This window comes from Akebia trifoliata, chromosome 14 (assembly GCF_017979445.1).
Source record: "Akebia trifoliata isolate Shusen 1 chromosome 14, ASM1797944v1, whole genome shotgun sequence".
NCBI classification, from domain to species: domain Eukaryota; kingdom Viridiplantae; phylum Streptophyta; class Magnoliopsida; order Ranunculales; family Lardizabalaceae; genus Akebia; species Akebia trifoliata.
In genome coordinates, this window is record NC_141388.1 from 1,561,867 (window position 1) to 1,576,510 (window position 14,644).

General features: G+C 36.6%; 3 protein-coding genes across 4 annotated transcripts; 2 read left to right on the top strand and 1 right to left on the bottom strand.

Annotated features, from left to right (window-relative positions):
* The first annotated feature begins 796 nt into the window (after window positions 1-796).
* LOC147385359 (uncharacterized) lies at window positions 797-6,274 on the top strand. Of its 2 annotated transcripts, none has more exons than XM_086422701.1 (5): window positions 797-1,068; window positions 1,447-1,827; window positions 3,511-3,706; window positions 3,869-3,939; window positions 5,833-5,900. In XM_086422701.1, exons 2-5 carry the CDS (start codon window positions 1,517-1,519, stop codon window positions 5,873-5,875), a joined length of 621 nt encoding a protein of 206 aa, XP_086278827.1. In that variant the 5' UTR covers window positions 797-1,068; window positions 1,447-1,516; the 3' UTR covers window positions 5,876-5,900. The 2 variants fall into 2 exon arrangements, with proteins under 2 accessions (XP_086278827.1, XP_086278826.1); XM_086422700.1 differs by having other exon boundaries at window positions 803-1,068; window positions 3,808-3,939; window positions 5,833-6,274.
* Window positions 6,275-6,891: 617 nt separating this feature from the next.
* On the top strand, window positions 6,892-10,037 carry SDG20 (SET domain protein 20). The gene is made up of 2 exons (XM_086422699.1): window positions 6,892-7,792; window positions 9,091-10,037. The coding sequence occupies exons 1-2, from the start codon at window positions 7,141-7,143 to the stop codon at window positions 9,483-9,485; spliced, it is 1,047 nt and encodes a 348-aa protein (XP_086278825.1). The 5' UTR covers window positions 6,892-7,140; the 3' UTR covers window positions 9,486-10,037.
* Window positions 10,038-10,308: 271 nt separating this feature from the next.
* LBD20 (LOB domain-containing protein 20) lies at window positions 10,309-11,738 on the bottom strand. The gene is made up of 2 exons (XM_086422702.1): window positions 11,290-11,738; window positions 10,309-10,762 (listed from the first exon to the last, which is right to left on the bottom strand). Exons 1-2 carry the CDS (start codon window positions 11,668-11,670, stop codon window positions 10,430-10,432), a joined length of 714 nt encoding a protein of 237 aa, XP_086278828.1. The 5' UTR covers window positions 11,671-11,738; the 3' UTR covers window positions 10,309-10,429.
* Between the last annotated feature and the right edge of the window lie 2,906 nt (window positions 11,739-14,644).

Consider the following 14,644-nt stretch of genomic DNA (forward strand, 5'->3'; position numbering starts at 1 on the left):
TAGTCTTGTTTTGGATTGGGAATGAGTTAAATAATAAAAGAAGAGTCTTCATAAAATAACTCGTCAAGTGGCATACTCAATCAACTCATTGACGTGGACAAGTTTGTAAATCGTAGATCTTTTTGTTTCGAGATACACTTTTTTATGGGGAAGTGCAATCGTGTATACCAAGACATACAGATCTATGGTTTCCGAACTTGTCATCAGTGAGTCGGTTGAGTATGTCACCTGATGAGTCATTTTATCAGGACTCATAAAAGATTTTTTTTTTTTCCTGAAGTTATCAACTTACCGTAATACAATGTTGAGGTACCATATTGTAAAATTGAGTCATTATTGTTTTACTTTAATCAATTTTAAGTTCCAAGAAAGAAACATGGGTGACAAATATATTTAAGCAATGGGATTGAAATTTGTAATAGCTGTTTTGGATTGAGATTAAGAATTAGTAATTTTGGATTTAAAACGTGGTTTTAAAACTCGTTTTGACATCTCGTTTGTTCATGAGACCAAGTCGTCTTGGACGAGTTTTTCGATACGTTTGAGTCGTCTCGTTCAATAATGAAACAAATGAATCATGATTTTAAATCTCGTTCGATAAGTTTGACCGGTATATCCGTCTTGTCGGTGGATGATATCGAGACGTTAGGTGAAATCAAGTGATCCTAATCAGTTAAAACACAAAATGCAACGGTCAGGATTTATTCTACAAGACACACATCTCAGTGATTCTTATCTCGAGGATAAATTATATGTTTAAATAGTTGGAATCGTGTATTATTTCCATGACTCATTCTTCACGAGTTATTGGGCACACACAAGAAAACTTGATCCCATTTTTATGGTTGAACCAAACTAGGTCGGTAGGTTTGAAGGCAACGCGTTTATCTTGTCGTTTCGAAAAAGAAACAAAGCTGCATTTTTTATCTCTGCAAAGGAAATTTTGTAATAAAAGAACCAACCAAAAAAAATTTGCTGGAATCCCCCCCAAATCAATCGATTTTCCGAAATTTAGCTTCAGATTCACGGTGTTGAGTGGACAATCAAGGTCTGGAAGAGTCAAATCAGGTACTCCAATGGTTTTCTTATTTAAATTTCTCGAAATTTTAGCGCGTCCTCCGTGAAAGATCACTATTTTATTGACGTTTAAGCGTAGAATCAGGGTTTACATTTTGAGTTGAAGAAGCTTTTTTATTTACAAGGTATTTGTTCGGTTTCTGCTTTGGAACCTGGATGAGATCCTAGGTTTTATATTTGTTTGGAGATTTATCGGGTTGGTTATTTCGAGTTAATTTGTTTTTACTGATATTTAAGGTCCCGATATGTTTGAAGTGATCTGTAATTAGGGCTCTGGAAATTTTTTTTTCGTGTTCATGTGTTTCTTAGTTTTGGATTCGACAACCAATACTGAAGCTAGTTTCAATTTCTTGTTTTTGGGATATTTAGAATTGGCAAGAGATTTCGGTGCTGGCATTGGGACCCTGTTACTTAATCAAGAAAGGCGATTAATTTTACGATGCCACCAGTTTTGTCGGCCTCCAAGGCCATTGGGAGGTTGGTATCACGTAAAAGTGGTTTGGAGTTGTTGTCAAGGAGGTGTGTGGGCAGAAGTATCCAAGATGGGAAATTTGTCCAAGTTCGACGCTTGAGTGGCATTGCAGGTATTGATACCCCTCGTGTCAGTAAATTGATCGATGCCGATAGGGATCTTAACTTTTCATTGGGCAACTCACATTATACTGTCCAAACAAGGGGATTTCTTGGTTGCGGAGATGGAGAAGAGGGGAGCATTCTTTGTAAGACTTACGAGGAAAGGCGTCTCATTGGGTATGTTACCAGATTTTTTTAGATATCTAATTCATTACTATTAGTTGATTTTTCTCTCATTTCTTTTGCTTATCTAATTCTTTCTTGGTATTATCAAGAACTAGAAGGTTGCATGTGAAAATGCACATGTATCAAAAGGGCTTATTTGTAATTTAAAATATTGATTAAAGGTTTTTAAAGATTATATAGTAGAAAGAATACTTTTGTAATTTGGAAAACTGAAGTTGCAATTTTCTCGGTGTTTTACCAAAGTGACCCCGATATATTACATTTAAATATAAAATTGGCAGCATTTATGATCATTCAAATTTTGGTGTCGAACCACTTTCTACTCCACCTTCTCTAATTATAATAGTGAAGAAAAAGAACTGCTAGTTTTTGTATAAGTTTAGAAGTCATCGGCCGTTCAATGTAGATAAAGGCATATCAATGTCTGGTCCTCTTGTGGTAAAGGCTTCTTGTAGGGTTGCAGATCTATCACACTTATGCATCTCTCACCATTTCTATAATAAACCCCTATCTCAAAATCGTCAATGGAATGATTCACAATTGCACATAAGAAGGAAATACAGGTTCTTCTTTGAGTTACATTAAATCAGGAAATTGTGACCAAGTGTTGCTTGCTGCTTCGAAGATTCAAGATGGAAGCGTATGTGTTTTAAATCCATCTGTAAGCGTAGTGTTATTATGAAATGCATCTGGTCTAGGTGGCTCTATCCGATTGTTACAATACTTGGTAACCTTTTGTGTAGTTGACATATTATTGCACTTTATACAAAATGATTTTTTTTTTTCCGAAATGGAAAAATTGTAACATTTGGGGTGTCAACTGGTTTTTTGGTATGGGGGGTTGAATGAAGGGGTGTTTTTTGTGAACTGGTGGAAGTTAGATGGTGCTTTTAAAGGGGTGTTTTTTGAGGAGTTTGTCTTTAGTGAGAGTTTCTTTGTAATTTGCAAGGTTTCTATTTTGTTGATGTTTTTGTACCTTTGGTTGGTCACCTTGATAACATAATTGTTTTACTTATAAAAAAAAAGGGGAGACTTGATCCTTGATTTCTTTCCTCTATGTACTGTGGCTGTTCCCCATTTAGCCACTCCCCTATTGCCTCTATTTTCTCTCTGCTGCCAATTGTAGCTGTCGTTATAGTCAGCTCAATTCTCAGCATGGTGGGATGAGAAACTAAAATCGGGAGGTTAGTCGAGAAGAAAGTGAGTTGGATACTTCAAGATGCCTGTATTCCAGTTTCTATGCTCCGTTTATGATTGAAATAATATTTCTTGTTTTTACCATGCTTGCAATTCTAATTTCATTTAAACAGAGATGTGATCTAATGAATTGGGTAGCTTGTAACCCAGGATGTGAAGGTTGACAAACCTCCTTCATGTAGTCCTGTAGAAAAGAGCAAACTTCTTAATTGTTTCTTAGATATATTAAGCCACTGCTTCATTTGAATCCTTCATGCCAATTGGGCCAGAGTCTAGGATAAATCTTTGGTGTTGTACCATCGTTGTCCCCTTATTTGCATTCTCTTCTATCACGAGGAGTTAATTTCATCATTAAGACATAGCATGGTCTTTCAAGATACTTTCTTGTAAATGGTTATTTTTTCATCATTACATAAAGCAATCACACACCTCATCTTCTTTATTTACAAATATGCTGATGGAATTTCTGGTAACCAGATATTCTCCGGAGCAGTTATTTGCGGTGGTTGCAGCTGTTGACTTGTATGAAGATTTTGTTCCCTGGTGTCAGCATTCAAAGATCATTCGACACAATGATGATGGATCTTTCGATGCTGAGCTGAAGATTGGTTTCAAATTCTTGGTTGAAAGTTACGTCTCTCATGTAGAATTGAATAAACCAAAATCCATAAAGGTAATTTATCTTATCTTAATTCCGGGAGAAGTTGTTATGGCCCTTATTCTTCCATTAATTCCTGTTTCTCTTTTGATTTGTTATTGCTGTCTCACTTTCAGACAACTGCATCGGAAAGTGGTCTTTTCGACCATTTGATTAATATTTGGGAGTTTAATCCAGGACCTGTTCCCGGGACTTGTGACCTTTATTTCTTGGTGGACTTCAAATTTCAGTCACCACTATACCGACAGGTATTATATACTTTAGCTTGTTAAGATTCTTTCTTATTTCTTCTCAGTTCTCTAGACTGAGAAATCATAGACAATTCACGTGGCTAACCCCGTTTATATAATGGTTCGACTATGGCTAACCCTGTTTGTATAATGGTTCGACTATGTTAAGAGTAATTCAATTCTCTTGGGATGGACACAACTAGGTATCGTCTAATGGTCTCTGATTGTACACGAAATTCACCCAGAAAACAACAACATAAAGTGCTTCCTTAGCACAGCATTTGTTTCATGTAGCTTGGTATATGTCTAGTGGATTGTTGATCGCAGTCTACCAACAGCATCGCCATAAATAGGTGCACTTGCGGCTGTGAGACCCATCATTGGAAGTCCCTCATCAGAAAGACTGACCATTTGAAGGTGCCACATAGGAGATCCCTTAAGTGTAGAATAGACTCACCCAATACATGATTCATAAACTTTTCTGGTTGGCCGGCTATAACTTCCCTGATTTTGCTGAAAGGATAAAATGGTTCAAGTTTGGGCTACAGGAATAGAATAACTAGGTGTATGATCCTCAGTGCCACCTGCTGCATATGTGCCATGTGTAGCTATTCCATTGGCCAGACACTGCCCTTATATTCCACCTTATTTCTAACTGTAGATTATTCTGATACCTTACATCCAAAAGTTGAGCTTGCATTAGATTGCTTAACAGAATAAGGAGTATTTAGATACTTTGGCCTTTTAAATCATAGTCTTGATTATGAACTGTCTAACAAAGGCATAAATGCATCTGTGTCTAATACATTGAATCTAAAAAACCTGACCTTTGACCGGTGTTCTTGAAAACTGGACCCCAACAGTTGGTCCTCCCAGATTTTCCAAGAATGTGGGTTCAGTTCAAATAAAACCGGTATTTTGAGAGAACTGGCACTTTTTAGGGAACCAGTGATTTGAAGTTTAAATGGCAAAACAAGTGAACCACCAGTTTATATGAACTGATTTGAAAGATAAATTGTTGGGAAAAATTGAAGAAATTTATTTTGGTTTAGGCAGCAAGATTTCCAAATTGGGGAGGATGGGGAGGATTCTTTGGTAATCAAACATTAGTTATTTAGATTGAATTCTATTTTTCATGGCACATTGAAAGGAACCCTTAATTTCGGTCTGGACCTAATGTGATGGCCGTGGCTAGAAGCCTATTAAAACCATTATGGAAAATGTCTTCATACTAGGGTTGTAAGAAAACAAACAATACATTTGGCCTAGGGATCTGATTGTTTAACCAAATAAAATTATCTGCATAGGTGTTGATCAGTGTGACCAGATTGAACTTCAGTCAGATCAATGTTTGTCACCGATTCGTTCTTAATAAATTGCTTCTGATCATGGCTATATTCTAATCTCTGGTCGTATTATAACTTATAATATACAAAATTAGTTCATGTAAGCAATATTTGTAGAATACCACATCTTGGTAGATAAGTAAGACTCTAAACAAAGAGCATCTCAAAGACAAGAAAAAGGATTCTGTTTTCTTTAGTCATGCTAATATGCGATCCAATGAAATTCTGACTTGTCAAGTCCTAGAATAGGACGTAGATGAGTACACTGCTGTCACTAGGCCACGTGCCTGTTGGACATGCTCATTGAGGATGGTAAACATCAAGTACATTACATGAATATTTTGATGAAGTGCTTTTGTTTAATAGTTGAGGATATATATTATTTTCTGATATTAATTTTTAGAACTGTCAGTCTATAGTGTCTAATCTGATGGGTGTCGGTGAAATCCACACTCTTTCACTTTTGCATCGATTCTTAATTCAAAAACCATTCTGTTATAAGTTCTATTTAAATCCCCTATAGTGGGTTCATCAGACCGACTTAAATGGTGGGTTTGTGCTGCAGGTGGCATCCATGTTCTTCAAGGAGGTGGTATCCCAACTTGTGAGTTCATTCAGAGACCGCTGCCGTTTAATTTATGGACCAGGGGTCCAGGTCCTTCAAAATGAACAGAGGATATAAAAATGTCAGTTCTATACAAATTTTTTTTGGATCGTTTATAATCACATTTTAAAAGCAAGAAATGCCGCCCATTCAAATCCAACTGCCATTCACTGGAGTAGTCTGTTACAAACTCACCATACCCACTAGGTGGGTCCTGTTTTGATTAATCACTTCCCTTAGAGTTCATCACGGACAAGTAACTGAAATTTAGAAGTTAAAAATCTTAAGTAACAAGTGGACGCTCTCATTCTTTGTATTCTTCTGGAATGAGAAGATATCATTTCTGTACCTGGATCATTCTTTTAAATTTATTAATGCAGCATTTATTGCATTTTTAATTTAATTGCAAGTTAATTACATCCTTCATTTTTTTTCGGTTTGTCACATTCTGTCCAATGGTGAATGTTGAGAGGAGTATCTTGAAATTTTGAGTTTTGACAGTCCATGGATGTTTCTTTTCACCGTCTCATGTTCCGAAGGTAGGAAAGGCAGTAAACTTGTTCAAGCACCCAAACATCCCCATTGGGTTTGTTTGTACTTTGTATCGCTATTTAGTCGCTCAGAGACATTTCTGAAATGCTTCTTACTCAGCTACAGAGTAAATTTTGAATGAATTTATTATCAATCTCTTTCAAGACCCATGAAACCAGTGGACCTGCTAAACAAATTTTGACTTAATGGATGATTTATTTTGTTTGATTTTGAGCCTTTGCAATCTAGAGTTTAGAAACCTAGACTTTTAACCTTAACATCAAATTGTTGACATGTCATGAGACGTAGTATTTCTGGAAATTAAAATTCGAACTTTAAAAGTTTCATTTAAGCATCGTCACATTGTTGGATTAAAATTTTTAAATTTCGATTCTGAAGTCTAAAATGAAACAAACGAAAATAAAACTAGTGAAATAATTTAAAGGTGGACCACCCCCATACAGACTTCAGAAGTGTTACCGAACTCACAAGTCAATATTTCGATGAGGAGAAAATTGGGACGATCTTGATTGAAATGGTCAGAGATAATTCAAATCATTCTGAAATATCAAAACTTGCTGGATGATTGTGGACCATTATCACACTTGGTTTAAAATCTCTTAGATTGAGATGACTCACTGAGTCATATTGGTCTGGATTGGAATTTGGAAAGCACCTAGACGAGTCGAACCTTATTTTCCTCTCACATTTTCCTTTGTGAATATTGGGTTACTTTCGATGAACCGAGACGCCAAAAAGACAGCAGAAGGAGAAGAAGAAGAAGAACAACGCTTCTTCGAATGTGCAGAGTTGATCCTCCCATGGCTTTCTTCGTCGGACCTAGGTTCAATCTCTTCAACCTGCAAAACCCTCCACCCAATATCGAAATCCATCACCACCAGAAGATCCTCTGATGCTTCTAGAAACTTCGAGAAACATCCAATCCCTTTCGTCAACACTGTAGACACCCAACCCCACTCTTATTTCATCTATACCCCTTCCCAAACTCTAGCTTTCTCTTCTTCTCTATCCCAACAATGGGGATCCAACACTCACAAGCCCATCTCAGCAGATTCTTTTTCAATCTCTGCAACAGTAGAAAATTCTTGTGGGTGTCTTTGTACGGACTGTTCTGAATCCATAGATGGAGAAATCGAGTGCCCGTGTTCCAGACTAAAGCCCGAATTCATTTCGAGTTTGGATCAAGGATTGGAGATGATGATGATGATGGAGTGTGGACCGAGTTGCGGTTGTGGGTTGGAGTGTGAGAATCGATTGACTCAGCGAGGGGTTTCGATTCGGCTGAGAATTGTTAAAGATGAGAGGAAAGGTTGGGGCTTGTACGCGGCTCAGTTTGTTAGGCGCGGAGAGTTCATCTGCGAGTACGCAGGTATGCGTTTGAGACTCTCTCTATCAAGTTCAATAGAAAAAAAAAACGGTTATTAGTGGAAAAATGTAAATGTTCTTGTACTACAACCAAACAGAAAAAAACATTTTATTTGCGGATACAAAGTTCCATTAAACCCATCAGAGGTTGAGGAGATCTTCCTAATAATAAACTAAAAAAAAAAAATTTATTTTGAAATCTAAATATATATAATTACCCGTTAATGTGGAATCAGTTTAGGAGGGTTTGACCATGTTTTTAAAACTTGTTTTGATGTCTCGTCCATGCACGAGACCGAGTTGTCTATCAGTCTCGTAGGTGGACAATACAGAGATGTATCGGATGATATTTAAAACCATGGGTTTGACTTGTCCAACTCAAATAGGAGGTATGTGGCATTATGGTTCAAATGACATCCCTGGATGGGCACGCCATGTGTAGTAAGTCCAAGAACTCGACAAACATGAATCAAAGCTTGAATTATACTTGACCTAATCATTTTATGTCATATTGTTAGTGTATGTAGATGCATATGTATTTTTATAGAAAAAATGTAATGGATCCCTGGTTCGTACTTTTCACTTGTCAATTTTTTGATATTCTCATCTTTTTGGCCATTTTTTTTACTCTAATGTGTTCAACCTAAATTGTGTTGTACTTGAATTTTTTACTGGCACAATTTTAATTGTTCTGTGATGGGTTCAAGATGTAGTCATCAACGATGAACTCTATCTTTCTTATTTATCTTCACCTTCCTATTTTTTCTCCTATTTTTTTAAATTCATTGGGTTGGGGGCACAAATGATACCAACTTCTTGATAGTTGCCCCCCTCAATAACCCCCATCTCATTAATTTTGTAGTATTTCTTGAGTAATATGTGAATTATTTGCTCAATTTTTAAAATTTATACATTATTCCTAGTCTTTGAATTCAATGACCATATTTTGTATTTAGTCAATAAAAAAAAAAAAAAAGGAATTGTATATCATGACTTATATGTGGGTTCAATATCTCTAATTCTATCGATATTATTCTACTCTTGTGTGGGTGGGCGGGTTGTGTAAGTGTTGGGAGTGGGGTTGTGTAAGTGGTTTTGAGGCCTCTTTTTGTTGTTTATTCGGGGTTAAAGTTAGATTGTTACATATAAACCATCAATTTGGGTTTATTTTGTAATTTTTCAGTTTTGCATATGCAAAGCTCTCAATTACTTATTTTTTTCTTTTTCTTTTTAGTGTTTGGGGGCGTGCTTGTGTGTGTTTGGCATTGCTGTTAGCTTGATTTCTACTTTAACTTTGCTTAGGAGAACTCTTGACAACTGAGGACGCTAGAAGACGGCAACAGAAATACGATGAACTTGCATCAGCTGGTCGTGGTCAATTTTCATCTGCACTTCTTGTTGTGCGAGAGCATCTACCTTCCAGAAAAGCATGTTTGAGAATGAATATCGATGCAACTCGAGTAGGCAATATTGCACGCTTTATCAACCATTCGTGTGATGGTGGCAATCTATCGACGTTCTTGGTGAGGAACACCGGAGCATTGCTGCCTCGCCTTTGTTTCTTTGCTACTAGAGATATAGCAGAAGGTGAAGAACTTTCTTTCAGTTATGGAGATGTTAGGCTCAGGCCTGATGGGTTGCAGTGTTTTTGTGGCAGCTCTGGTTGCTTTGGGATTCTGCCTTCGGAACAAACTTGATTGTTTCGTCGGTTCAAGTTTGTTTTTTGTTGAAGGGATATTTCAGTCATTTCTTATTAATCTCTCATCAAAGACTGGTCAAATTCCATCGGCCATTGTTTGGGGTATTTTGAAAGAGCGCAACAACAAGGTATTTCATAGCAAGGAGAGCTCGTTACACACAGTGACTTTAGAGATTATTGGGCTTATGTTCCTTTGGTCTAAGATGAACAAAGCGTTTGAGGGGGCCCGGTTTCAAGATTTCTTATTTAACTGGGATACCATTTGTAACAGCTAGTGTCAATCCTTGTATTTTTTCTTTATTTTTGTTTTCCTTCTTTTTTGTTGGTTCTTGTATGTTGTTTGGGGGCTATCTCAGCCTCCCCCTCTTCTTCTCTTCATTTATATAATCTTATACTTATCAAAAAAAAAAAGACTGGTCAAATTCTCAATCGGCCGGACCATTTATCATGGGCCCACCTTTTGTGTATTAGAAACATAATCCAGTATCACTCGTTCCTATCAAATTGTCTACATTTGATTAATCAATAACATTATGAAATCAGTTTCATTTGGGATTCGATCTTTGTAACCTTAGGCTTATGACGTGCATTCATGGTTTTAAAACTCGTTTTGACGTCTCGTCCATGAACAAGACCTAAGTTGTCTTGGATGAGTTTTTCCAATACGTTTCAGCCGTCTCATTCAACAATGAAAAAAATGAATTATGATTTTAAATCTCATCTGATACGTTTGACTTTCTATCTGTCTTGTTGGTGGATGATACCAAGAAATGTTGAACGAGTTGTCTCGGTCTCGGACAAGATTTAAAACCATGTGTACATGGGCACATACATGTTATCTTGCAATATAAAACATAGGCAAAGAGAGATCGAAGTCCTTAAAAGTCCCCCGGACCTCACACATCTAAACATTAAAAAAAAAGATTTTCATATCTAAAACTTTTATTTTCTATGAAGTATTTGATTGGCGAAAATGGCAGGACTACGACTGTCTTCCTCATCTTCATCTTCATCCAACAACGGCCCAGAGAGTTGAAGTGGCTTGAAGCTTCTAGAAGATGGGGTTACTTCGGCCGTCAGGTTGAAGTTCGAGGGGAAGTTGCTAAGGTTCACAAGGTTGTTTGAAGCCGAGGAGTTGTTCGAGTATGCAGGCTGTAGCATCGTAATATGTTGTTGTTGTTGTTGTTGTGAGCTGTGAAGGGCATTTTCAACTGCAAGCCTACTGCTTATCAGTTGTGTTTGTATGATCGAAAGCTCAGTTTGCAACGATGCCACCTGAGAATAATATACCAAAATTTAATTTTAGAATACAAATACATACATATAAAGTGGAGGTACACTTCTGAAGTGCTATGTGATCGAATGTATCAAAAAAATTATCAATAGATTAAGAAGACCAACTATGGAGCTAAAGGTTGGCGGAATTTTTTTAAAATCTAATTAAAATAATGTTTTTAATAAAAGTAACAAATTCTTTAAAATTACAAAAAAGAAATTCCATAAAATTTAAATTAATAAAAATTATTTATTTTCTATTAAAAGACATAGATGGAAACGGTGACTGGGATCTTTGATCATTTTATTTTTGAATGGGTCAAGGTCAAAGTTGAAGGAGTCATTTCAAATATGCCTCTTCTTTCAAGTAGGTACTTAAAAAAAATCCTTTCTTTATTAACTACCATTAGATCTCCTTCCATTTCTAGTATGTCTCACACAATCTATATAAACTAAACTCTTGTATTTTTTTTCAAATTAACATATATATAGATTTTTTTCCTTAAAAGCAAGAAATTTAATAAAACCTGTTGTTGCAAAGCAAGTATGGTTGACACACAACCATAAACCGGATCTGAAAGCCTAGCTTGAGCCTCATAACATATCGTAACAACGGCATCGTGTCGTTGGTTCACCGGTATGTGCAACAACAATTTTGACACATTACTTGCACCGAACACCTTGTGAACCGCTGCAAACCGGGCTCCACCCTGGTCCGACCCAAAATATGGTGCAAAGATACAACCACTAATGCACTTCCTCCTCAAGAACTTGCACGCTCCACACGGTGCAGCACCGCCCGCAACAGGCGGTGCAACTCGCTTACCCATACCCGTACCACCACGACGTATGGGACACTCCAAAGACTTCTGCTTATCGGATGTGTCATCACTTTGTGGTTCGTCCATGTTGAAGGTTGAAGGTTGACGTAAAGGAAGTGAAGGAGAGGGGAGGGGGAGGGGGTGGAGCTAATATGAAAGGAGGGAGAGAAGTGCACGTTAGTCTCGTGAGGGGTTGGCGAGGTGAATGTGGTGTGCTTTTTGGGAGACGTTATAAGAGAAAGAAAGACTACTAAGACTCTAAATGGATCGGACCGTACCCGAAATCCAATCAATTCTAGTCAGATAACCAAGGATTCTAATTAATAAGGATCCAATATGATAACTTTATCAGTTCGGTTCTCAATATTTCAGGAACTTTATTGAATATGTGAGAAAGTAAATAAATTATCATCAGATTGGATATGGATCCAAATATTTCAACCCAATAAAAAAAAAAAAGGATCCAATCCAACTCTTGTAGGAATAGATCCATATTGACCCAATTGCCAGTCTTGATTAAAATTGGTTATTTATACAAAGTGTTTGGTGTGATGCACACGTGCAAAGGTGGTGTTTATATTGTTTTTATTATAGTATTAATTATTACTTACTGGGCAACGCTCTAGGAAGCCCCCGGGTTTTTTAATCTTAATGACACCACATCCCAATACATGACAAGTGGCACATTGTTTTGGGCCCACTGACATTTTTTTTTATCAGAATTTTGCTGGGCTAGCACACCAATTATCAATCAGAATATTTAGTGCAATATAAAAAGAAATTCAAATCGGACGGTTGGAAATCACCAATCAGGAAAAGTTTTTTGTAGGCCTAAAAAATGGCTGAGATGGGTTGAAATGGTGCACAATGCGTCAGTCACAACTTCGGAGTCATGTAATATTCAATGGCCCCAGGTGCATGATAGCATTATCCATGCTAAATTTGGTTGGTGCATGGGGGAGCACACAAGAATTGTGCTGTCCGTCGTGCGTGGGAAGGGAAGGGGTGGCACTAAACGTGCATGGTCTTCAGTCATGCCACGTGTCTCAATAGAATATCATTGTCACTCTTGAAAATAAAAATAAAAAAATAGAGAAACCCTTTCCTTACTGAGATAGTGAGGAAAAAGGACCTACTAAACCTCATCCACCGTTAAAAAGACCCCAAGATGCGTAAATAAGATCTCAAGATATGTGCAAATCTAGAGGCCTTTTGATCAAACCAATCAGAGATTGATCAGATAGTTTTAGTTGCTATCTAGATATAAAACTTGAAAAAAAAGAAAGAAATGGTCAATAGATCTGTGGTTAAATGAGCTTAGATCAGGCACATCAAAGAGCTGGCCCACTAACGAACTGAAACATTAAGAAGTTAGGAATCAGTGGTAACATTAGCTAAATTACTCAAAAGTTATAAAATATTAATGATTTTCGACAACACCCTTTTGGCTCCTGTTGAGGTATAAAGGTTATGTTAACAGATACCCAGCAAAAACGCTGTTTTAATCGTCATAATATCCGTTATTTGCTATATAATGAGCGACACCGTAATGGGCTTAGTTTTGGGTTATACTGAGTCAGCCCAATCCGAGTAACGTTCCAGGATGGGCCGAAGCAAATTAGTTCCACATTGGGCCCTGGAGGGCCCAATTTGAATTGTATGGACATAGATTTTAGGGTAATTTAAATAAAGTCTGCAAATTTCAAAAAATGACATAAAGACCTGTTAAAAAATAAAACTTGATTTTTCTCCCCAAACCTGTTGTATTTGAACTTTTTCATCTAAATCTGTTAAAACTATATGACTTCGTCTTCAATCCGTCTTCTATAAACTTTTAACAGAAACCTTTGATTTTTCTTTCCTAAAATTCTTCCACTTCAACTCTCCCAAAAATCCCATCTTGGTTTTGAAGTTTGAAAGGTTCCAAGGAGATAAGAGGTTGAAGATGAGGGCATTTGAGTCATTTAATAATCAGTCTCTTAGAGAAAAACATAGTCAAGGGGATATGTCAATCAGTTGAAAACAAAATGTCTCTATAGAAGCTCAGAGAATGCAGAACAAACAACACAAACTAAAGAAGGGAAACATTAAGAAAATGTGAAAAAAATTTAACAAAGTAACTGAACGCATCAGGTTTCCTAGAAAAAAAAAACCCCCAATAATGTGGAAAGCAGCTTTGAAGTAGATATATAACAAAAGCTTGATTGGTATAATTTATTAAGTTGATCTAATTTGATCACATAAACATGATCTTGATTGGTGATTTCAAAGGGGTTGATTTAATATTTTGAAAGAAAAAAAATACAGGAAATCGCTAGTTTTGATTGACTTATGAAATTCTCCATAAAAAAACCAGTATGCAGATGTCGTTAACAATGTTTTCCATTAAGTTGATGAACAAATGGCAAGACGTCAAGTGTATTGCAAAAACAAGTGTGATTGATTGGTGGAGAGAAAATTTAGGGTGAGAATTTATGAACAATTAAGAGTTTCAATACATGAGATGTCATCGTTATTGATTCATCAGCTTAGCCAGGGGCAGAGCGAGTAAATTCGCTATCAGCGAAGTACTGTTTGCTTGTGAATGAACTTGGAAACATATCAATAAGAATGATTTTATCAACTCTAGAAATCATCCTATAGGTTGGTTTACTAGATACATATAAAGGTATTGTTGAACATGCAAAGCTATGTAAGTATCCAGCTCCCCACATTCCCTCAAGGGATTGGCTTCTATTGAATCAACCAATGGTTTGGGTCGGTGAAATTATTGACTTAAATGCATGGATAACAAAATATTTTCCACTTATTTGAGACATTCGATTCATCTCTAAATATGCCTTTGGTGTTTACAATCAACTCAAAGAACATAAATAAGATCTAACTAATTCAATTCAAGAATTACTTGATGGATGAAGTTTCAGAAATCAAAACATCTCAATTGATAGTTCAAAGTGAAATTATGGAGTGATTTCTACTCTTTATGAACTAGTCCATACAGATGGCAGCATCTATAGTTTTCATGGTGCCATTTTGGATATCTTGATTATTTGTCTTAAGC